Source organism: Dendrobates tinctorius, unplaced genomic scaffold (genome assembly GCF_039654945.1).
Source record: "Dendrobates tinctorius isolate UK_male_01 unplaced genomic scaffold, ASM3965494v1 ptg000203l, whole genome shotgun sequence".
Classification (NCBI taxonomy): Eukaryota; Metazoa; Chordata; class Amphibia; order Anura; family Dendrobatidae; genus Dendrobates; species Dendrobates tinctorius.
In genome coordinates this window covers 28,315,645-28,341,304 of record NW_027361870.1, presented here as the reverse complement: position 1 = coordinate 28,341,304, position 25,660 = coordinate 28,315,645, and the positions used below count along the sequence as shown (strand labels likewise).

The 25,660-nt window shown below is 46.3% G+C and overlaps 1 protein-coding gene across 8 annotated transcripts in view; it reads left to right on the top strand.

Moving 5' to 3' along the window:
* The window catches only part of LOC141057355 (uncharacterized), a 192,447-nt gene that overhangs the window by 128,619 nt on the left and 38,168 nt on the right, over positions 1-25,660 (top strand). For 6 of the 8 annotated variants that reach the window (XM_073553935.1, XM_073553934.1, XM_073553933.1 and 3 more), the window contains 3 exons: positions 9,144-9,680; positions 12,095-12,220; positions 17,180-17,371. In XM_073553935.1, the coding sequence (XP_073410036.1) occupies positions 9,144-9,680; positions 12,095-12,220; positions 17,180-17,371 (855 nt within the window). The remainder of the gene's footprint in view (positions 1-9,143; positions 9,681-12,094; positions 12,221-17,179; positions 17,372-25,660) is intronic. The other 2 variants (XM_073553940.1, XM_073553938.1) reach the window with 1 other exon arrangement.

Here is a 25,660-nt window from a genome sequence, read left to right as displayed (position 1 = left end):
TGAGGAGAAATATACGCCTGGTGCGAGTGACCCCATAGAGAATCATTTGTCCGTGTCTAATGCGTGCTTTTAGCGCCTCTCACTCTCCCGTATTCCTCGCCAGTGTGACTCCGGCCTCTCACTGTCACACGCAGCAATGTGTGTTGCCCAGCGGGAGACCAACGATAGAATTATGGCCTAGACCATTAGGCAACGATTAACGATCAGCCAACTGATCGTTGATCGTTGCTACATGTCACATGCAACAATGTCGTTTTGACATCACTGCAATGTCACCAAACTGGTGACATTGCAACGATATCGTTCACAATATCGTTGTGTGTAATATGGCCTTTACACAAATCTCTATGGAAATGCCGTAGCGCAGCTGTTTTCGAATATTCTTGTAGCCCCACCTCCAACGGTCGTAGCCTAGAAGGAGATAGGCCAAAAAGGGAATAACCCTTACAAATTAGATGTATATTGGCCAAACTCATTGATTTTAACAAGAGTGGTAAATGTGTATGGGAACTCTCCAACTACCCCATGCTAGCAGATTTCGGTTGCTATAAGGATTGGGCAGTTGGATTTCATTTCTTCTCATAAGGGAAAGTAGAAGGGAGAAAGGTAGAGGGTTAGAAAGGAGATAATACTGCCAGGAAAGCCTTGCTCCGGGTGCTTTCTACTGATACATATACGCTTGGCTAAGTGTGTATACAGGGGTTTGGTGAGATATTTGCCCACTTGGCCGACAGCTGTTTAAGGTGTATGGCTAGCCTTACAAAGTAAGAGCTCATTAACACTTGGTGATAATCGGGAACAAGGATTTCTAGGAATGGTAATTTCCCAATTATCGGTTAGTCTAAACATGCAGGCATTAACCCAATTAACGAGAAAAACGCTAGTCTAGCAGATGAAATTATTTTTAAACTCCTAAGTAAACAGGACACGTGCTGCTGAGAATAATGGTATTTTATGTGCACAGAGTAATCGAGTAACCCAAGGTCACATATTTTTTTAAATATAAAAGTACGAAATAAAGAAGTTAGACAAAGACTGGTTTTCACTAGGTAGTTTAATTGAAAAAATAAAAAAATAAAATATATATATATTGCAGATAATTTAAAAAATCCAGAGTTCAGTAACAAGATGCAGACATAATGCTGAACGGACTACGCGTTTCAGCTGTAACAACTGCCGCCTTCTTCACGGCCTCTCTCTCCGTTCAGCATTATGTCTGCATCTTGTTACTGAACTCTGGATTTTTTAAATTATCTGCAATAAAAATTCTTGGACTTTATTTTACCACCTGAAGTTTCCGCCTTGATAGATAGAGATATATATATATATATATATATATATATATACACGGTACCACTAAGGAGGGAAAAATAACATTAAAGGTAGCCTGTCATATTAAAGAAAACACTATTAACCTGCAGATATGGGGTTAATCTGTAGCCTCCAGCTTTCAGTCATAGAGGTGTTGTAGGGAAGGTGACCTGACGTACGGACGGACGTGTCAGAATGGAGAAAGATAGGTTTGCACAGTTTAGGTAGGTGTCAGTAATATAGTGGGAAACAGCTAGGAAAGTGTAGGTGACGTGCAGTACCTTGGGATGACCATTAGATGGCAGGGTGGAGTGTGAGCAAAGGACGTGACATCAGCTTAGGGCTTTAGAAACCGTTGGTCATGGGGGGCGGAGTGACAGTTAGAGTGACAGTTTCAAGGAACCGGGAGAGCTATAAATATTGAGGGAGGGTTCCAGAAGGTTCCAGTCCCCAGGGGGAGCTCAGGTGACAGGAAGACTGCGACAGTCTGTGCGCTCTGAGGAGAATCCAACCAGGGGGACTGAGGAGAGAGAACGTCAGGGGGGTGGTCCTTACAGGAAGGTACCGCAGAAGAGACATGGCAGTGGGTGCAGGATACCGTATTTAACATGACTGACCAGTGGAAGCGCTGTTGGTTTATGGGCCTAGGGCGGCAACAGTGACGGACCTGTCAGGAACGTCAAACACTGAAGGAGGGACGGTACGTACAAATACGTCCCTGGTGACAGTGTGAAAACGGCTCTGAAATCGAAGAGCCGACAAGTGAAGAGAAGTGCGGTGTGTTGCGGAGGCCGTTAGGTGAACGGCAAGTAAAGAAATAAACTTGGACCTGTTGTACCCAGTAACTGCCTCCATCTTGTCTCTGTGTCATCTCTGCGCGGTAGTGAAAGAGGGACCACCCCCCCCCAGCTCGGCCCACCACCGACTCTACATTTGGCGTAGTCGGCAGGATAGCCGCCGCTAATACGCTATCTTCTGCGGCAGGCCTGCAACTGAAGGACTGAGGAAAACTTGGACTGCTCTATTTCGGATTATAAACACCTGTGGACTACCAATTACTGACCTGTGGATTACAAATTGGGACGCTGTGTCGGATCTGTGTTGCTTGCAGAGGATCCAAGGCAGTAGCTGATTCTGCCCAAGATGGCGGTATTACTTCAGCGCAGAGGAGAGGTCCGGGTGTTTGCAGTTGTTCAGAATGGACTGGGACCCCCTCCAACGTACCCCAAAAGGAAGCAATATATGCCCGGAGACCGACGTTTCCATATATTGGACCCTGGCAGATGGGTGGAAAGGTCTGCCAACGTCTCACCCAGCAGGAGGCGTGGCACAGAAGAAAAACTTGGCTGCGGCTGTCTGACGCCATTCGAGTGCTGCCCAACGGATGGTATGAGATGCTGCGGTTGTCGGGGCATCGGCCGCCTAGAGTGGCAATGGCGGCGAGAGATGGAGCTGCACCAGAAGTCATCTTCAGATTTACGGGCAGGCAGCGGGATGCTGAGCCGGGGAGCGGAGCCTGAGGGGAGTCAGCGAGAACGGCTGCCACCAATACCAGCAGAGGACTTCTCAGCGGAGCCCCCGAGTCCGGAGGCAAGGCCCGCAGGACAGTGGAGCAAGGAACGGAGACTGCGGGGGAAACCGCGTGATGATGGGACAGAGGCCGCAGCGCCGGGGAAGGTGAGAGTACCCCCGGCCCTACCAGTGCCTCCGCAAGCGGCCCCTACCATTCTGCTGCAGCACGCGGCCCCCTGCGCACCGGAAGGCCTAGTTACCACGGGCCCCGTGGTGTATGCGGAGCTGAGTGAGGACCCCGCTCATGTCCCCGAACTACCCCGCCCGGAGTCTGTGCTTTCCCTGCTAATAGCAGCTGCATCATTGAAATCGGCCGTTACTCCGGCTCCGTTGGAAGTAGTGGATGCGACCTGTCCTGAGGCCGCGGTTATGCCGCTGCTGGAGTCGGCTGCGGCCGACTTAGCGGGCCCTGTGATTCCAGCCCCCGAGGACCCGGTTGTCTCCATTTGCCACCTGACCCCAGCGGCTGCTGGGCCGCAGAAATCTTCGGCCGTTTCTGTCTTGCGGTCTTTTTCAGCGGAGTCCCGCCCACCGGACTCCAGGGCCCGTGCTGTTCCCTCCGTGTGGGAAGCGGAGGTGATCAGGAAGAAAAAGGCCCGGGAGCAGGAAGTGTGGAACCTGCTCCACACTGAAGGAGAGGCCATCATGGAAAATAAGAGGACTTGAATGGACACCCTCAGTATCCCCGTGGAGCCCTCACCTCTGTCCATTGAGAGTGGTATAGACTGTCAGGAGTTCGATGCACCGTTGTGCAGATTATAAGGACAGTTGCATTTAGAAAAAAGTTTTGTTGTTGTTTAACTGATGCAACTATTTTCTCTCTCTTTCTTTCTTCTTTCTATGTTCTTTATATACAAAAATATGTTTACCTGACAGAACGGGGATATGGAAAGCGGAGGAGTGTCCAGGTCCCAGGAAGGGGGGAGGAGGAAAGAAGACATGCAATGTTATGTTATATTTTGGTTTTAAAAGCAAGAGAAAATGAAAAAAAAAAAATTATAAAAATGGGTACTTGTGCTATTATAGAGTTGTTTGATGTATAATATGCATAAGTAAAATGCAACAGGTCCGAGTGCGGGAAGGTCCGAGGGACCAAAAGGAAGAGTTGAGATCCGAAAGGGGTCTACGAGTTGAGAAGGTCTGGGAGACCGGGACGCCGACCATGACCTGTTATGAAAAGAAAGGTAAAAGATGGATGACGTAGGAAAGACAGCCGTCCTAGGTTAGGTCCCCGATACCACGGACACCCCCAAAGAAGGAAGGTGGGCGCTGGTAATGATCTGGTAGGTGTGAGGCCTCGATCATGGCGTACCGGATAGTGGAAGGTGACAGTAGGGGAGAGTAGGGGAAGGTACACGCATAAAGAGAATATGGGTGTACCTAGCCCAATCTGAAAGACGTTGTCATGTGGCGTGTGCGCTGGTGAGTAGCGGTAGGCTGCTCAGAGCATAGTGCTCCCAGTATGGTTCGGCCCCCTCAGATAGTGGGTGTGGCTCAACAGCTGGTCCGACAACAGGATGTAGGTGTAGCTTCAGAACGACGAAGGCAGGGTTGACGATTGTCGAGGACGACAATGGACAAAGGAAGGGGGAGTGTAGGGAAGGTGACCTGACGTACGGACGGATGTGTCAGAATGGAGAAAGATAGGTTTGCACAGTTTAGGTAGGTGTCAGTAATATAGTGGGAAACAGCTAGGAAAGTGTAGGTGACGTGCAGTACCTTGGGATGACCATTAGATGGCAGGGTGGAGTGTGAGCAAAGGACGTGACATCAGCTTAGGGCTTTAGAAACCGTTGGTCATGGGGGGCGGAGTGACAGTTAGAGTGACAGTTTCAAGGAACCGGGAGAGCTATAAATATTGAGGGAGGGTTCCAGAAGGTTCCAGTCCCCAGGGGGAGCTCAGGTGACAGGAAGACTGCGACAGTCTGTGCGCTCTGAGGAGAATCCGACCAGGGGGACTGAGGAGAGAGAACGTCAGGGGGGTGGTCCTGACAGGAAGGTACCGCAGAAGAGACGTGGCAGTGGGTGCAGGATACCGTATTTAACACGACGACTGACCAGTGGAAGCGCTGTTGGTTTATGGGCCTAGGGCGGCCACAGTGACGGACCTGTCAGGAACGTCAAACACTGAAGGAGGGACGGTACGTACAAATACGTCCCTGGTGACAGTGTGAAAACGGCTCTGAAATCGAAGAGCCGACAAGTGAAGAGAAGTGCGGTGTGTTGCGGAGGCCGTTAGGTGAACGGCAAGTAAAGAAATAAACTTGGACCTGTTGTACCCAGTAACTGCCTCCATCTTGTCTCTGTGTCATCTCTGCGCGGTAGTGAAAGAGGGACCACCCCCCCCAGCTCGGCCCACCACCGACTCTACATTTGGCGTAGTCGGCAGGATCGCCACCGCTAATACGCTATCTTCTGCGGCAGGCCTGCAACTGAAGGACTGAGGAAAACTTGGACTGCTCTATTTCGGATTATAAACACCTGTGGACTACCAATTACTGACCTGTGGATTACAAATTGGGACGCTGTGTCGGATCTGTGTTGCTTGCAGAGGATCCAAGGCAGTAGCTGATTCTGCCCAAGATGGCGGTATTACTTCAGCGCAGAGGAGAGGTCCGGGTGTTTGCAGTTGTTCAGAATGGACTGGGACCCCCTCCAACGTACCCCAAAAGGAAGCAATATATGCCCGGAGACCGACGTTTCCATATATTGGACCCTGGCAGATGGGTGGAAAGGTCTGTCAACGCCCCACCCAGCAGGAGGCGTGGCACAGAAGAAAAACTTGGCTGCGGCTGTCTGACGCCATTCGAGTGCTGCCCAACGGATGGTATGAGATGCTGCGGGTGTCGGGGCATCGGCCGCCTAGAGTGGCAATGGCGGCGAGAGATGGAGCTGCACCAGAAGTCATCTTCAGATTTACGGGCAGGCAGCGGGATGCTGAGCCGGGGAGCGGAGCCTGATGGGAGTCAGCGAGAACGGCTGCCACCAATACCAGCAGAGGACTTCTCAGCGGAGCCCCCGAGTCCGGAGGCAAGGCCCGCAGGACAGTGGAGCAAGGAACGGAGGCTGCGGGGGAAACCGCGTGATGATGGGACGGAGGCCGCAGTGCCGGGGAAGGTGAGAGTACCCCCGGCCCTACCAGTGCCTCCGCAAGCGGCCCCTACCATTCTGCTGCAGCACGCGGCCCCCTGCGCACCGGAAGGCCTAGTTACCACGGGCCCCGTGGTGTATGCGGAGCTGAGTGAGGACCCCGCTCATGTCCCCGAACTACCCCGCCCGGAGTCTGTGCTTTCCCTGCTAATAGCAGCTGCATCGTTGAAATCGGCCGTTACTCCGGCTCCGTTGGAAGTAGTGGATGCGGCCTGTCCTGAGGCCGCGGTTATCCCGCTGCTGGAGTCGGCTGCGGCCGACTTAGCGGGCCCTGTGATTCCAGCCCCCGAGGACCCGGTTGTCTCCATTTGCCACCTGACCCCAGCGGCTGCTGGGCCGCAGAAATCTTCGGCCGTTTCTGTCTTGCGGTCTTTTTCAGCGGAGTCCCGCCCACCGGACTCCAGGGCCCGTGCTGTTCCCTCCGTGTGGGAAGCGGAGGTGATCAGGAAGAAAAAGGCCCGGGAGCAGGAAGTGTGGAACCTGCTCCACACTCAAGGAGAGGCCGTCATGGAAAAGAAGAGGACTTGAATGGACACCCTCAGTATCCCCGTGGAGCCCTCACCTCTGTCCATTGAGAGTGGTATAGACTGTCAGGAGTTCGATGCACCGTTGTTCAGATTATAAGGACAGTTGCATTTAGAAAAAAGTTTTGTTGTTGTTTAACTGATGCAACTATTTTCTCTCTCTCTTTCTTTCTTCTTTCTATGTTCTTTATATACAAAAATATGTTTACCTGACAGAACGGGGATATGGAAAGCGGAGGAGTGTCCAGGTCCCAGGAAGGGGGGAAGAGGAAAGAAGACATGCAATGTTATGTTATATTTTGGTTTTAAAAGCAAGAGAAAATGAAAAAAAAAAAATTATAAAAATGGGTACTTGTGCTATTATAGAGTTGTTTGATGTATAATATGCATAAGTAAAATGCAACAGGTCCGAGTGCGGGAAGGTCCGAGGGACCAAAAGGAAGAGTTGAGATCCGAAAGGGGTCTACGAGTTGAGAAGGTCTGGGAGACCGGGACGCCGACCATGACCTGTTATGAAAAGAAAGGTAAAAGATGGATGACGTAGGAAAGACAGCCGTCCTAGGTTAGGTCCCCGATACCACGGACACCCCCAAAGAAGGAAGGCGGGCGCTGGTAATGATCTGGTAGGTGTGAGGCCTCGATCATGGCGTACCGGATAGTGGAAGGTGACAGTAGGGGAGAGTAGGGGAAGGTACACGCCATAAAGAGAATATGGGTGTACCTAGCCCAATCTGAAAGACGTTGTCATGTGGCGTGCGCGCTGGTGAGTAGCGGTAGGCTGCTCAGAGCATAGTGCTCCCAGTATGGTTCGGCCCCCGCAGATAGTGGGTGTGGCTCAACAGCTGGTCCGACAACAGGATGTAGGTGTAGCTTCAGAACGACGAAGGCAGGGTTGACGATTGTCGAGGACGACAATGGACAAAGGAAGGGAGAGTGTAGGGAAGGTGACCTGACGTACGGACGGACGTGTCAGAATGGAGAAAGATAGGTTTGCACAGTTTAGGTAGGTGTCAGTAATATAGTGGGAAACAGCTAGGAAAGTGTAGGTGACGTGCAGTACCTTGGGATGACCATTAGATGGCAGGGTGGAGTGTGAGCAAAGGACGTGACATCAGCTTAGGGCTTTAGAAACCGTTGGTCATGGGGGGCGGAGTGACAGTTAGAGTGACAGTTTCAAGGAACCGGGAGAGCTATAAATATTGAGGGAGGGTTCCAGAAGGTTCCAGTCCCCAGGGGGAGCTCAGGTGACAGGAAGACTGCGACAGTCTGTGTGCTCTGAGGAGAATCCGACCAGGGGGACTGAGGAGAGAGAACGTCAGGGGGGTGGTCCTGACAGGAAGGTACCGCAGAAGAGACGTGGCAGTGGGTGCAGGATACCGTATTTAACATGACTGACCAGTGGAAGCGCTGTTGGTTTATGGGCCTAGGGCGGCCACAGTGACGGACCTGTCAGGAACGTCAAACACTGAAGGAGGGACGGTACGTACAAATACGTCCCTGGTGACAGTGTGAAAACGGCTCTGAAATCGAAGAGCCGACAAGTGAAGAGAAGTGCGGGGTGTTGCGGAGGCCGTTAGGTGAACGGCAAGTAAAGAAATAAACTTGGACCTGTTGTACCCAGTAACTGCCTCCATCTTGTCTCTGTGTCATCTCTGCGCGGTAGTGAAAGAGGGACCACCCCCCCAGCTTGGCCCACCACCGACTCTACAGTGTGACTGACGCAGCTTTATATCACCATTCAGTACATAGTGAGTGGCGGCTGTAACTGCACCCCGCCTGAGATCCAGCTCTGTACTGATGTACTGCTGAGCTGGCTGTCTGTCTCGGGGTGTGTCTACAGCTGACACTTAGTATGCAGTGAGTGATGCCTGAAGCCGCACCTCTATGACATAGCCGGAGGCTACTGGGAGGAATAAAGTTAATAAATAGTTAATAAATGGCTTTTTGTGCCACAATCACATGGCTTCAGATCACTATTAACCTGTAGATTAACCTCATATCTCCAGGTTAATAGTGGGTTTTTTTCCACATGACAGGTTCCCTTTAATAATTCTAATTATTTGACACATTCCTGACACTGCAGTGAAGAACATAGAAGGGACAAGTCAGTGTTTTTAAGGTGCATGAGGGCTTATAGACCTCCTTTCTTACATTAGCTAATCCACTGTGTTCTGGATGCTGCTAATGCCTTTCAGTTTGGATGTATTTTGGCGTAAACCATCCCTTGGTGTGAAAACACACACGGATTCATTTGAGATAAGTCAAGTGGGTTTCAGCTGACTTTTGAGGAACTGCTGAAGATTTGAACCCAAGATTTTAAAGTGAAAAAAATTTGCATGTCAGTTTAAATATGGAAAACTTGCTCATCATGTTTATCCGATTTGTTAGGAATCATGTGCAGTGTTGGTACTGTGTTATGCTGGTAAATCTGTGCTGCAAATCCATAGAAAATGCGTATTGTGGGCATTCACCATTGTTTGTATTTTGATAACTAAGCTAGAACTTCTAACTGAGCATTTCTAAATTTTCAGACCATGTTAAGATTTTAAAAATATCCATCATCTTAAAATATGTATGTTTGTCCAGCAGCTACAGACGTCTTTCCCTCCAATTCACCTCAGCCTCATCTCCAACTCTAAACCGCTGGATAGAAAACTGAAGGATCATGCATTAAACTCAGATCTTTCGCAAGAAATGAGAGGGGAAAAAATCAATTTACCACAAGTGGAAAAAGCATTAGAGAAAACCCCCAAGCCTGCTAAGACATTCCTTGACAAGTCAAAATATTCCAAGGATTTTGGATCCACCTCTAGTAATCTGGTAAATGTGCCTACATTTCCTTACGATGGACAAAAAGAAAGTAGACTGGAAAAACAAACTTGGCTGGAGGTACCAGTTCCAAAGACCTCAGACCGCATGTCTCCCGAGATAGCAAAGCTTCTAGAATGTCAGTCATGCAAAAATGAGAAGAAAATCAGAAGCGATTATGACAAGGTCCTTATGCAGATAAAGAGAGAAAAAGAAGCCCTGCAGCTGAAAGTTAGTGAGCTAGAGGCCGAGCTGAGAAGAGAAGAAGAAGTCGTCAAATCCAAAGAAGAAAGTGAATGTTCAACTGTCATTTTGGTAAGTTGGATTATCAAAGATTGGATGATTTTATGAAGTGTAATTTACATTGTTATGATGCTTGATAAAAGCCAATCCAGGAATTGGCTGGTCCCCATGGGTCCTGCTTCAGAACGCCCCAAGCGATCATTCGCTGGTTGAAGATGTAGTCAGACATATTTTGCCCCTGTATTCACGGCTGTAGGTTAAGGCTGGGGCTTTAACCGCGACGTATGTTACTCTGAAAAAGATCACTGTATACCACAGACAAATGCAGGCGAATTGGGTTGTATTGCAGTCTTTAGAATACCGCAACAATCAAGTCGCCAAAAATGAGTCCAACTTTTTGTAACTTACTAGGTCGCATTCACAGCATCCATGGCAATGTGACTCCATTCACCTGCAATGTAGCAGTGGCACATAGCAATCTTTGGCCGTGCAATCAGCCAAAGTCACCATGTAGCCCCAGCCTATGTTCTGCTTTACATGGCAGTTATTGAAATGACTGGCCATTGATTTAATACAAGGGAAGCTCATGTCTACCAAAGCAGGAGTGTCTGATACTCAGCAACTTTCTAGCTAATAGAGAGAAGATATCTGCACCTAAATTCTGGCAGAATCCACTGAAATCACTTGTATGTATCTCATGTACCCAATTTATATGCTACAAGAAAAAAATGATAGAACTGAAAAAATTACAATACAATACTGGCCAAACTGCAAGAAAAATAGAAGTTTAAGTTGTAGATTGGTGTTATGGATTTTCCGAAAAATCCACGGTGGGTTTGGAAAATCCATGTCATGTCAGCATGGTCTTAAAGTGGTTGTTCTGCTTGGAAATATTGGTAAGAAAGAGCTCAGAGAAATAAAAAAAATTAAAAACAAAGTGATGCTCATCTCAGTGATCTCTACTTGTTCCTGTTCCATTGCTGACCAGGTCCTTACCAGCTTCTCCTTGCTGGCTCCACCTTAACCTCATAATGACTACCATTATGTCTTTTTACTGACCTAAGATATAAGAGAATAGCATCCCCATACAGGTGTAAATCCAGCAGCTGTCGGCTGTACACTATAGTTTACAACTTGCTGCATCAACCATGATCATTGCTGGCACAGACCATGGCCGTTTAAACCCATAGATGCTGCTGTCAATAGTGACTACAGCATCTAAATAGTTAATAGAGTGTGGGGTCTCCATATTTTACCCCATTGGCACCTTGAGATTATGATTGTGTGGTCCTGATGTTTGCCAATGTGCCGTGGACTGAACAGAGCCTGTAGTGGCATAACTTGGTGAATACCTGACTCTTCGCTAGAGCCCATGAAGGTGTCGTTAGACTTGGCTCTAGATGGACACCATGTGCTACTCCAGGACAGAATTCGGATACACGGCAGCTGACCCACAAAGGGGCATGAGGCTGGGACGGCCAGGAATGGGTAGAATTAATTACTACAGGCAGGCACAGCAAGTATACTGGAAGACAAAGCAGGAGCAAGCGGGTACATCTGATATACAGACTGGTACAGCAAGTGCTGGCAAGTATGGCTGGTATGCAAGTGCTGGCAAGTATGGCTGGTATAGAAATTGCTGCTCCTGCCAAGCCAAGGTACAGCTAGTATACAGACCGGCACTGAAAGTGCAGGCAGTTACGGCTGGTATACAGACAGGCACGGCAGGTATGACTGGTATACAGATTGGCACGGGAAGTGTTGGTAGACAGGATAGGTATCCTGGAAGCTGCAACTGAAAGAGAGGCAGGCACAGCAAGTGCGGTTAGGCAGGACAGGTATACTGAGATATGAGCACAGGGAACCTGAGAACTATCAAGCAAGCAGACAACTGACATAACATGTTGCTCAGGTACCTCCCAAGAGGTGAAGGTGCCTTAAATAATAAGTGTCTACCAACCATTGCCTGGGGACACTTTAGGACGGCGCACTGTCCCTTTAAGAGACAGTGAGCGCACCCGTCCTAAACGCAGTTCCTGGGATTCTGCTATGCGTGCGCAGACCCTGGGAAGCAGGAGCAGGAAGAGGACATGCATGCCAAGGGCCGAGGCGATGAGTGAGAATGCGTCCCTGCCAGGAGAGAGGAGGAAGGGAAGCATGCAGGGACACCGGCACTACAGAAACCTTCCAAAGCAAATAAATAAAGTGACACTGATCAAATTTGAAAAATTTGGCCTTGTCACTAAGGGATTAAAACAAAGGAAATGCTAGGAAGTGCCACTTAGTTAATCACTGACTGATGCAGCTCCTCTCAACAGGAATCGTCAAGAACCTGGGCAACAGCAGAATGCGATTGGCTGGTCATCTCTAAATTTGTTAGAATATTTTTCACACCAGACATTCCTTGTAGGAAGGTAGCAATGGATGACATAACCAAGAGATTCTCTGCTTTCCTTGTAATATGCAATATGATATTTTTAATGTAGGATGCTTCGTATGAAGGAGGCCTTTCCATGGAAAGTTGTGAAAATAATTGCAAGAATAAACTGACAAATAATTGTGAAGACATTCGAAATCTAGACAAGAACAGCAAAGAGAAACAGGAGAAGATAGTGAGTAATTATGATATAATAATGATTGTATTTCTGGAAATCTGTAATTCTCTCTCACCTTCTGTATGTAATTTGCTTTATAAATTATTAAACAGGGGCACAGCTTTAGAGGGGATTTTGGCTGGGCAAATGCCTGGTGCCAGAACCATCGCTAGTACCATTTTTTTTAAAGTGGTGTATACAACAATGTTTTCTTGAATCTGGCATTGTTTTTTTTCTGTTTCTGTGCCCCCCCATTCCTAAGATATGACACCCTTTTTCCTGTATGTAAATGTAGTCTTGGTAGCCATGGGGCATGGTCGCCGACTCTTCTTTGTGGACATTTACATGAGGATCAGGCCCTAGATTTACATAAAAGGAGAATAAGTCTATATTTTAGGAATGGAGAGGTCTCTGGTCATCAGTGGGTGTCCCAGTAGGGGCCCATATGATGTAGGTGATAATTTTTGAAGATCAGAATATTCTTTTAGGCACCCCTGATGTATGGATCTGTAATGCTGTATATTTCCTGCCATGGACCCATATTTTGTATTGTTGTGTCCCCTTGTTTTTTTTTCTCTAGATGGATGTAGAGGAGTAACTTTATCCCAGCTACAAAATCTCCTAAGTTCACATTCAGATGTCAGTGATTTTTCTAGTACAGTGTACACAAAAAAAAACCAGACTGATCTTCATCAGTATTTCGGATTCAATTTTCAGTATTTCAGTTTTCACCATCATTGTTTCATCAGTGATTTTCTGATATGAAAAAAAAAATTCTCAAATCTTCCCCTGCCTATTGAACAGTTAAAAATGACCAGTACTTGGTTTGCACATGGATGATATTCAAATGCTGTCGGATTTCTTTAATTTTTTTCATGGACCCATGGATTTGAATTGGCAAGTTTGATATGACTCCGTGTTTTGTAAAAATATGCAGATATGTGAGCAGCACATAGACTATAACGGGTACGAGTTCTATCCACTAATAACATGGATAGAACTCGTACATGAAAAACTAAAGTCAGCATGATACCTAAGGGTTCCCAAATCTTCTATATAATTTATAATGCTGGTGTTTTCATTTGGGGTAGAGGAACTTTTGGGTCTCCTCTAACTTCAGTGCATGACTAAAACCTCTGTGCTCACTATGGTTACATTCCTGGATGAACCGGCGGACACAGACAGAAGAGGGCCTCTGTTCAAGAACAGTTTTTGGGCACTTTGAAGTCCAATAGCTGATCATAATGCACAATTCATCTGCTTTGGAGATGTAAATGGACCTGCTTACTTCTTGGGTCTTTGTGCATCTGCACAGGTGGCACCAATGATATATCCTACACTGCCTGGATGAATAGATTTATCTCCCATTCCATAATACAAACCCCTATAATCTCTGTGCACCGCTGTATGTGGCCAACCACCGAGCCCTACTATGTTTTTGAGACCAAAAAAGGATCTCGCACCTGAACGCGGGACAAATCTCCTTGAATGTGGAGTTTCCCATTTTGCTTTTGATTCTTTCCAATAAAATAATAATAATAATAATAATTTTTATTTATATAGCGCCAACATATTCCGCAGCACTTTACAATTAAGCGGGGACATGTACAGACAATAAATTCAATACGAGTTAAGACAATTCAAACAGTGACATTAGGAGTGAGGTCCCTGCTCGCAAGCTTACAATCTACAAGGAAATGGGGGGACACAGTAGGTGAGAAATGCTTGTTAATTCAGGTCTGGCAATTATAATAGGGATTTTCATATAAAGCTGCATGATCCGGTCATCAGCCCGTGTGTTTAAGTGCAATAGACAAGTATCAAGTGCAGTTATCATGTGCATGAAGGGTGTGGAGACAGATGAATAGTAGGGTGCAGATTCAGAATAATATTTGGAAGGAGGGAACAGGGCAAAGTTAGCTTGCTGAGTAGTTGATGTGGTAGGCTTATTTGAAGAGATGGGTTTTCAAAGCGCGCTTGAATAGGTCAGGGCTAGGTATCAGTCTGATCGTCTGGGGAAGTGCATTCCAGAGAGCTGGAGCAGCACGAGAGAAGTCTTGGAGACGGAGGTGCGAGGTTCGGATTACGGGGGATGTTAGTCTTAGGTCATTTGTAGAACGGAGGGCACGTGTAGGGCGATAGACAGAGATAAGAGAGGAGATATAAGGCGGTGCAGAACAGTGGAGAGCTTTGTGGGTGAGAGAGATGAGTTTATACTGGACCCTGTAGCGAATAGGTAGCCAGTGTAATGACTGGCACAAGATGGAGGCATCGGTGAAGCGGCTGGACAGAAATATGACCCTGGCTGCCGCATTCAAGATGGATTGGAGAGGAGAAAGTTTGGTAAGAGGGAGACCGATCAGAAGAGAGTTGCAGTAGTCCAGACGAGAATGAATAAGAGCGACAGTAAGAGTCTTAGCAGTTTCAAAGGTGAGAAAAGGTCGGATTCTGGAGATGTTTTTAAGATGCAGGTGACAAGAGCGACTGAGTGATCGGATGTACGGAGTAAAGGAAAGTTCAGTGTCGAATATGACCCCAAGACAGCGGGCATGCTGCTTGGGAGTTATGGTTGAACCCTCCAGGGTTATTTCGATGTTAGGTAGAGTGAGGTTAGTAGAGGGGAGAAACACAAGAAGTTCAGTTTTAGAGAGATTTAGTTTCAGATAGAGGGAGGACATGATGCTAGAGACAGCAGACAGACAATCCTTGGTATTTTGAATTAGGGTAGGGGTGATGTCAGGGGAAGAAGTGTATAATTGGGTGTCATCAGCATAGAGATGATACTGGAACCCAAATCTGCTGATTGTTTGTCCAATAGGGGCAGTGTATAAAGAGAGGAGGAGGGGGCCTAGGACTGAGCCCTGCGGGACCCCGATAGTAAGGGGATGAGAAGAGGAAGAGGAGCCGGAAAAAGATACAGTGAAGGAGCGGTCAGAGAGGTAGGAGGAGAACCAGGAGAGGGCTGTGTCCTTGAGGCCTATAGAGCGGAGCATAGTGAGGAGGAGCTGGTGATCCACAGTGTCAAATGCGGCAGAGAGATCCAGGAGAATAAGCAGGGAGCAATGACCTTTCGATTTAGCTGTTATTAAATCATTAGAGACTTTAGTGAGGGCAGTTTCAGTAGAGTGTAAAGAGCGGAAACCAGATTGTAAGGGGTCGAGAAGAGAGTTATCCGAGAGATAGCGGATTAGACGGGAGTGGACCAGGCGTTCCAGGAGTTTAGAGATGAAGGGAAGGTTACAGACAGGTCTGTAGTTAGCAGTGCAGTTCTGGTCCAGGGATGGCTTTTTAAGTAAAGGGGTTATGATGGCATGTTTAAATGAGGAGGGAAATATACCTGAAGAAAGAGAGAGGTTAAATATTTTAGTCAGGTGAGTGGTGACCACTGGTGAGAGAGACTGCAGGAGGTGTGAAGGAATAGGGTCACTGTTGCAGGTTGTAGGCCGAGCAGAAGCGAGGAGCTTGGAAACTTCTTCTTCTGAAACAGGCTCAAAGATGTCTAGTGAGCTTGAGGTGCGGCAGGGAAGGGGATCCAGGCACTGAGGAGATTGGGCTGAGATATCCTGATGGATGTGGTTGATTTTTTCTAGGAAATAAGTGGCCAGATCCTCACCGCTGAGGTTGGTGATGGGGGCCTGTACTTTAGGTTTCAGGAGGGAGTTTAAGGTTTCAAAAAGTCGTCTTGGGTTGTTGGATAGTGAGGTGATGAGGGTGGTGAAGTAGGATTGTTTGGCCAGATGAAGGGCAGAGTTATAGGTTTTGAGCATGAACTTATAGTGGATGAAGTCTTCTGCTAAGAGATTTTCTCCACTGCCGCTCTGCACACCTCGAGCAGCGCTGAAGAAAGCGTGTTTGCGTTGTGTGCCAGGGCTGCCGTTGTCTGTGTCGGGTCTTTCTGCGTATAGAAGGTGCTGCTTCATCTAGGGCATTCTTCAGTGTATTATTGAAGTGTGACAATGCTATGTCTGGACAGGAGAGGGTGGAGATGGGGGCTAAAGATGTGTGGAGATTGTCCCTAAGCTGTTGGGTATTAATGGTACGTGTATTCCGATAAGTGTGGTAAGTGGGGGTGTCCCGGGTGAGGAGACAATTCTTGACAGAGAAGGAAAGAAGGTTGTGGTCCGAGAGCGGGAGAGGTGAATTAGTAAAGTCGTGCAGCGAGCCGAGACTGGAGAAAACCAGGTCCAGAGTATTCCCGTCCTCATGTGTAGGAGAATTAGTAAACTGTGAGAGGCCGAATGAAGAAGTTAGAGAAAGAAGATGAGAGGCAGACTGGGAGAGCGGATCATTGATGGGGATGTTAAAGTCTCCCATGATGAGGGTGGGGATATCACAGGATAGAAAGTGAGTAAGCCAGGTGGTGAAGTGGTCTAGAAACTGGCGGGAGGAGCCTGGAGGGCGATAAACGACCGCCACTCGTAAGGAGAAGGGCTTAAAGAGTCTGACGGCGTGGACTTCAAAGGAAGGAAATGTAAGTGAGGGAACCGGGGGGATGACCTGGAAAGCACATTGTGATGAAAGGAGCAAACCAACACCTCCACCCTGTCTGTTCTCAGGTCTGGGGGTATGCGAAAATTTCAGCCCACCAAACGAGAGAGCGGCAGCAGCGGTGGTGTCTGAATGCTGGATCCAGGTTTCTGTAATAGCCAGAAGGTTAAGGGAATTAGAGAGAAAAAGATCGTGAATGTAAGTCAGTTTGTTACACACAGACCGTGCATTCCAGAGAGCACATTGGAAAGTGAGAGGAGAAGGCATGCACTGAATGTTAATAAGATTAGCAGGGTTTCTATATGCAGCTGGAGGAGTGGAGGAGAGTAACGTATGCTGGTGGAGGGAGGCCCAGGATTGGGGGAGATGTCACCTGCAACTATTAAAAGGAGAAAAAAAAGAAAAAGCAGGTGTTTTCCGACATCTTGTTCCACGATTACTGTCTAGAAGTATTTGACATATTTTCTTGTTACTTGTTTCTTGCACTAGGACTCTTTGTTAACAGAAATTGAAGAACTCAGTATAAAGCTCAATACAATACAAGGTGACAAAAGAGACCAAGAAGAGTTGTTTAAAAGGAAGCAAAGCAAATTGGTTTCTGATATAGAAGACTTGAGGTCGCAGCTCGAAAAGGCCAAGGAGCAGGAACGGCTGAAAGTCTCCTGTCTGGAGGGAGAGAAGGTACTACACACATGAAACATCATTGCACAGTTCCATAACTTTGTTGTTGTTTTTTTTTTACGATGGCTCTCACAGTAACCAGATACTACTTCAGATTGTATAACGTACACAGGAATGAGACTTTATATACAGAAGTAATCTGTTATTTCATCTCGTCTGCTGTCTGATTCCATTTCTGAAACGTTTGATCTGGAGATGAAATAAGTGCCGTTCTTATTGTGTGCGGGGAGACATGGATTATCAGGATGACCTTTTCTCTTTGTATTAAGGTCATATATGATACAGGACATAAAATTGTTGGGTTTTATCTTTGTTTTGTTCAAAGGATACCTTCTAATAACAATTGTTATCTAGGTGAAAGGATATTCTTTACATTTCATTGAGTTTTGAAAAGAATACAAATAATAAACAAATAAAGTACAAAGGTGTGCAATGCAAAACGTAATAGCTAAGCAGGCGTTTATGCTGACATTTTTTTCTGCAGATTTCGCCCCTCTGTAAGATATAAGGTGAAGTCTGTGGTAAACCCATAGCATTTCCAAGAGTAATGATTCAGTACGAATTTTGATCCTGTGAATTTCAGTGTTGAAAATTCGCAGTGCATCAAACCCGCATGAGCGTACCCTAATAAGTATAATAACGTAAAGAAAATAATCCACTAATACATCACAAACAATGCGAAAAGCCAATAAAGGAGCCTGATAACAGACTAAAAAGTCCTAAAGTATTTAAGGGCCTGTTCTGTTCACACGTTGAGTTTTTGCCATGTTTTCTTTTTATGCGTTTTTGCACGGGCCGGATTACATCAGGATTTGCTGCGTCCAGATGTTACAGCATAGTGGAGGGGATTTTATGAAATCCCATCTCCACTATGAGTAGTAAAATACAGGTGACACACCCACGAAACCGGACATGCGGCGAAATCTGGAGCATGTCAATTCTTTCAACATTTTTGCTGCATTTTTTCACTTATTTAAATGAATAGGAGAAAAATGGAAGTAAAAAAATGTATCAAAAGCCCATGAAAAAGGCATAAAAAAAGCTTTCATTTTATGCAGTGTTTTTCCTTCCGATATTCAGGGTTTTTTTGCTGCAGGAAAATCTTCTGCAAATACTCAATGTGTGCACATATCATAAAGGGATTGTCTGATATTAAAAATGTAATCCATGTAAGGGTAAGTGCACACGTTGCAGAAAATTTCTGCACAAAAACCTGAATCCCTTCCCAGAAACCGCACCTATTTTTCCACGGCGTTTTTTGCGCGGTTTTGATGCGTTTTTGATGCGTTTTTTTACCGCAGCGGTTTCTAAAAGCATGGGAGAAGCCTAAACCGCGGGAAAAAACGCAAAATTAATGTGCATGCTGCGGTTTTTACTGCGATGCGTTTTTTTCGCGGTAAAAAACGCATCAATGTGCACAAAAAATGCAAAATGCATAGAAATGACTGTGCACCTTATTTTTAGCGGTTTTATAGTGAAAACCGCGGTAAAAACCGCTAAAAAAAACGCTGTGTGAACACAGCCTTATCGTAACAAGGCTAAACAAGCATTTTCCAAACTTACTTCTCCTGATTTCATGTCATCCAGCTCCCACATGCACGTCTGATAATGATCTAATCACATACTCCCCTTATACCTTGCACAATATCGGACGTACCTTTCCAGCTGACACCATTTGGGTGATTTGGAGTGTCATAAGTGGATGTCATCTGAGATTGGGGCGCCACATGATCAGGGGTGATATCAGAGGAGTATGTTTATTTTAAAGAAATATAAATTATGGAAAATGTTTGTTTCACCATAAAGGATATTGGGGATTACATATTTAATATCAGACAATCCCTTAATTAACGGGTGTAAAGAGGGTCTGTCAGTGGTCGCCTGGCAGCTCCAAAATGGCTACCCTGGACAAGCTTTGCACAAGTCACTCCACTTATCAGATCCCAGAAGTAGCCCTGTCCTTCACTGTTATGAATGAGTCACCGTAGGAGGCAAAAACAGAAATACTAGCTAAGTCCAGAAAACCAGAAAAGTTGGCAGCTATCGGATTGCAGACCCCTGAACCTATCAACAACAACTAGCAGTAGCCGTGGGGGGTTCCCACGGTGCCCTAGACCCCTCAATCACAGCCGGAGAACTAAATAGCCTAAAGACAGAAATGGAAATCTAAACTGCCCCAGAGCAGACCCCAAAGCAATAGGCAGCCCCCAACATATAATGACGGTGAAGCAAGATGAAAAAACACTAACACAGATAGAAAGATAGGCTGAGCAAATGATAGGGCCCAAGCTAACTAAATAGGACAGGATAGAAAAGCTGCTGTCTGCAATCCGCGAAAACCCTATCAAAAAATGAGCCAACAGACTGATAGGGAAAAAAGCCCTGAAGACGCTAGGCTTCAAAAAGACTATATCAGTACTCAGGGATTTTCTGAAGACAGAGCAAAAAGACAAAAAGGAATTCAGCTCACCCCCAGCAGGGAATGGCAGAAATCCAGAAAAACAAGGCAAAGCAAAACCAAAACACAAATGCAAAAAGCATAGCAGAAAACTTAGCTTTTGAGGAGCAGGAATCAGACTGGTCTCCTAGAATCCATCAGAGAAATCACCAGCAAGGCAGAAGGGCGTCGGTTGCCTTATATCCAGTCAGCAATTCCAGTCACCCAGTCATCATCTATCTGCTCTGGTGCTTGGTAATCAGCCTCACTACCTTCCTTCACCAGAAGAGGGAGTTCATCAGACCTCAATGGTGAAGGGGAAAATGAACTCACAACAGTACCTCCCCCTTGAGGAGGGGTCACCGAACCCACATCCACGCCACCAGGGCGATCAGGGTGAGCCCGATGAAAGGCACGCACCAATCTTTTGGCATGAATATCAGAGGCAGAGACCCAGGAATTATCCTCCTGACCATAACCCTTCCACTTAACCAAATACTGGAGTCTCCGTCTAGTCAGACGGGAATCCAGTATCTTCTCTACCTCATATTCCATGTTACCTTCAACCAATACAGGGTCCGGAGGTGCCACCCCAGGAACTACTGGTTCAACAAACCTCTTCAACAAGGACTTATGAAACACATTATGGATTTTAAATGTGACAGGAAGAGCCAACCGAAAAGAGACCGGATTAATTATCTCCAAAATATTGTAAGGTCCAATAAATCTAGGCTTAAAATTAGGAGAAGCCACCTTCATAGCGATATTTTTTGATGTTAACCAAACCATATCACCCACCTTAAACTGGGGACCAATGGTCCTATGTCGGTTGGAAAACCGCTGGGCCTTTTCCTGGGAGAGAGACAACTTATCCACCACTTGGTCCCAGATCTGGTGCATTCTCTCCACCACAGTGTCAACACCTGGGCAGGCAGAAGGCTCCACCTGCCCTGAAGAAAATCGAGGATGAAACCCAAAGTTACAAAAAAAAGGTGACATCAAAGTGGCAGAACTAGCTCTATTATTTAAAGCAAATTCGGCCAAGGGCAAAAATGAAACCCAATCATCCTGATCAGCGGAAATAAAACATCTCAAATACGACTCCAAGGTCTGGTTTGTTCTCTCTGTCTGCCCATTGGTCTGAGGGTGAAAAGCAGAGGAGAAGGACAACTGAATTCCCAGCTTGGAACAGAAAGTCCTCCAAAATCTAGACACAAACTGAACTCCTCTGTCAGATACAATGTTCTCAGGAATCCCGTGCAAGCGAACCACCTGTTGCAAAAACAGGGGCACCAACTCAGAGGAAGATGGCAACTTAGGGAGTGGTACAAGATGAACCATCTTAGAGAACCTATCACAAATCACCCAAATAACAGTCATTCTCTGAGAGACAGGCATATCAGACATGAAATCCATTGAAATATGTGTCCATGGCCTCCTGGGGACCGGCAAAGGCATCAACAACCCACTAGAGCGAGAACAAGGTTTAGACCGGGAGCAAGTCCCACAGGACTGCACAAAACTCCTGACATCACGAGACAAGGCGGGCCACCAAAAAGACCGACTCACCAGATCTCTAGTACCAAAAATACCTGGATGACCAACCAATGCAGAGCAATGAACTTCAGACATCACTCTCTTCTTCCACTGGTCAGGAACATACAACTTTCCACTAGGACAACGCTCAGGTTTGTCCTCCTGGAACTCTTCCAGAGCACATCTCAAATCGGGCGAGATGGCAGAAAGAACTACCCCTTCGCCTAAGATGGTAGCAGGCTTGGTCACCACAGGAGAATCAGCAAAGAAGCTCCTAGAGAGAGCGTCTGCCTTGACATTCTTAGTGCCAGGAAGAAAAGAGACCACAAAATCAAAACGTGTAAAAAACAAGGCCCACCTAGCCTGTCTAGGGTTCAAGCGTTTGGCCGACTCCAGGTAAATCAAATTCTTGTGGTCAGTGAGGACCACGACTTGATGTTTAGCTCCCTCCAAACAATGTCTCCACTCTTCAAATTCCCATTTCATGGCTAACAGTTCCCGATTCCCCACATCATAGTTACGTTCAGATGGGGAGAACTTTCGGGAAAAGAAAGCACAGGGATTCATTTTAGATGTTACAGGATCCTTTTGGGACAAAACAGCTCCGTCACCAATCTCAGAAGCGTCCAGAAAATCCCTGAGTACTGATATAGTCTTTTTGAAGCCTAGCGTCTTCAGGGCTTTTTTCCCTATCAGTCTGTTGGCTCATTTTTTGATAGGGTTTTCGCGGATTGCAGACAGCAGCTTTTCTATCCTGCCCTATTTAGTTAGCTTGGGCCCTATCATTTGCTCAGCCTATCTTTCTATCTGTGTTAGTGTTTTTTCATCTTGCTTCACCGTCATTATATGTTGGGGGCTGCCTATTGCTTTGGGGTCTGCTCAAGAAAATTGCAGATTTTTGGTGTTGGATAATTTGCATGATTCCATTGTTCTGGGGTTTCCCTGGTTGCAAATTCGTAATCTAGTTTTGGATTGGAAATCTGTGTCTGTGGTGAGTTGGGGTTGTCGGTGTGCCCTTAGTGAGGCTCCGTTTTTTTCCACCTCTCCTCAGTCGTATGATGTTCCTGACTATTTGGCGGACTTTTATGATGTATTTAGTGAGAATGAGTCTTCGTCTTTGCCTCCTCATAGGAGTTTTGACTGTGCAATTGAACTGAGCCCGGGGTCTAAATTTCCCAAGGGTCGGCTCTTCAATTTATATGTACCCGAGCACGAGGCTATGCGATCCTATATTAAGGAGGCGTTGGAGAAGGGTCATATTAGACCATCCTCTTCACCCTTAGGTGCTGGGTTTTTTTTCGTGGCCAAAAAGGATGGTTCATTAAGGCCTTGTATTGATTATCGTGCCCTCAACAAAATTACTATTAAATATCAGTATCCGTTACCCCTGATTTTGGATCTATTCTCCAGAGTTAAAGGTGCTTGCTGGTTTACCAAGCTTGACCTCAGGGGGGCGTATACTCTTATCCGCATTAAGCATGGGGATGAATGGAAGACGGCGTTTAATACTCCGGAGGGAGTACATACAACTTTCCACTAGGACAACGCTCAGGTTTGTCCTCCTGGAACTCTTCCAGAGCACGTCTCAAATCGGGCGAGATGGCAGAAAGAACTACCCCTTCGCATAAGATGGTAGCAGGCTTGGTCACCACAGGAGAGTCAGCAAAGAAGCTCCTAGAGAGAGCGTCTGCCTTGACATTCTTAGTGCCAGGAAGAAAAGAGACCACAAAATCAAAACGTGTAAAAAACAAGGCCCACCTAGCCTGTCTAGGGTTCAAGCGTTTGGCCGACTCCAGGTAAATCAAATTCTTGTGGTCAGTGAGGACCACGACTTGATGTTTAGCTCCCTCCAACCAATGTCTCCACTCTTCAAATTCCCATTTCATGGCTAACCGTTCCCGATTCCCCACATCATAGTTACGTTCAGATGGGGAGAACTTTCGGGAAAGAAAGCACAGGGATTCATTTTAGATGTTACAGGATCCTTTTGGGACAAAACAGCTCCTGCACCAATCTCAGAAGCGTCCACCTCTACCTGGAACGGGAGTGAGACATCAGGTTGCCAAAAAACCAGGGCAGAAGTGAATCTTCGCTTCAGCTCCTGAAAGGAAGAAACAGCCTCCGGAGACCAATTCAACACATCAGCACCCTTCTTAGTCAGATCAGTCAATGGCTTGGCAATACTAGAAAATTTTGCTATAAATTTCCGATAAAAATTAGCAAAACCCGAAAACTTCTGGAGGGCCTTCAAAGAAGTGGGCTGAACCCAATCATAAATGGCCTGTACCTTGGCCGGGTCCATTTCAATAGTTGACGGAGACAAAATAAATCCCAAAAATGAAATCCTCTGTACCCCAAAAAGTCATTTCGATCCTTTGACACACAGGGAATTCTCTCTCAAGATCCGGAACACAGTACGAACATGTTCCACATGAGAATCCCAATCCTTGGAGAAGATCAAAATATCATCCAGATAGATAATCAAAAATGTATCCACAAAGTCTCGGAAAATGTCGTTCATGAAGCACTGGAAGACAGAAGGGGCATTAGTGAGCCCAAAAGGCATCACCAGGTACTCAAAATGTCCCTCCGGAGTATTAAACGCCGTCTTCCATTCATCCCCATGCTTAATGCGGATAAGAGTATACGCCCCCTGAGGTCAAGCTTGGTAAACCAGCAAGCACCTTTAACTCTGGAGAATAGATCCAAAATCAGGGGTAACGAATACTGATATTTAATAGTAATTTTGTTGAGGGCACGATAATCAATACAAGGCCTTAATGAACCATCCTTTTTGGCCACGAAAAAAAACCCAGCACCTAAGGGTGAAGAGGATGGTCTAATATGACCCTTCTCCAACGCCTCCTTAATATAGGATCGCATAGCCTCGTGCTCGGGTACAGATAAATTGAAGAGCCGACCCTTGGGAAATTTACACCCCGGGCTCAGTTCAATTGCACAGTCATAACTCCTATGAGGAGGCAAAGACGCAGACTCATTCTCACTAAATACATCATAAAAGTCCGCCAAATAGTCAGGAACATCATACGACTGAGGAGAGGTGGAAAAAAACGGAGCCTCACTAAGGGCACACCGACAACCCCAACTCACCACAGACACAGATTTCCAATCCAAAACTGGATTACGAATTTGCAACCAGGGAAACCCCAAAACAATGGAATCATGCAAATTATGCAACACCAAAAATCTGCAATTTTCTTGATGGTCTGGGGCGACCCGCATTACCACCTGGGTCCAAAACTGAGGTTTATTTTGCGCCAAAGGAGTAGCATCAATTCCCCTCAAAGGGATAGGCGTCCGCAGAGGTGTCATAGGAAATCCACAACGTTTAGCAAAATCCAAGTCCATTAGGTTCAGGGCTGCTCCCGAATCCACAAAAGCCTTGGCGGAAAATGTGGACAGGGAGCAGATCAGAGTAATTGCCAGAAGAAACTTAGGTTGAACACCACCCACAGAAAATGTGTGTGCAAAACGTTTCTCTCATTTAGGACAGACAGAAATAATATGCGAGGCATCTCCACAAAAAAAACACATCTTATTACGCCTCCTGAACTCCTGACGTTGCTCCCTGGACAAAACTCTATCACATTGCATAGGTTCAGACACTTGTTCAACAGGTGGCAACACCTCTCGTGCAGTCCTGCGTTCACGTAAACGCCGATCAACCTGAATGGCTAATGACATAGAATCGTCAAGACCAGAGGGAACAGGAAATCCCACCATAGTATCCCTCACGGCTTCTAACAAACCCTTCCGAAAGAGAGCTGCCAAGGTATTATCATTCCAGGTAGTAGGGACCGCCCATTTTTGGAATTTTTGACAGTACAACTCTGCAGAATCTCGACCCTGGCTCAATGCCAACAGGGTCTTTTCAGCCTGATCAATAGCATTAGGTTCGTCATACAACAACCCCAAGGCTTGAAAAAATGCGTTCACATTAGTCAGAATAGGATCATCTGGTTTCAAAGAAAACGCCCAATCCTGGGAATCGCCACGCAGCAAAGAGATGACAATTTTAACCTGACGAGTTAGGCTTCAAAGCAAAAAATAATTTACAATTATTTTTGAAATTCAAAAATTTAGACCGATCCCCAAAAAACACATCAGGAGTAGGGATCTTCGGCTCAGCAGCATGTGAATGAGCAAGGTAGGCGGAAATTCCCCGCACTTCCGCAGCGAGCTGCTCCACACGATCAGACAATTGCTTTATCTCAATTGAGAGAAAAAAAAAATTCCCCCTACGGCCTCAGAGATATAGAGGAAAAAATATACACACTTTCATTTTTTTATTTTTT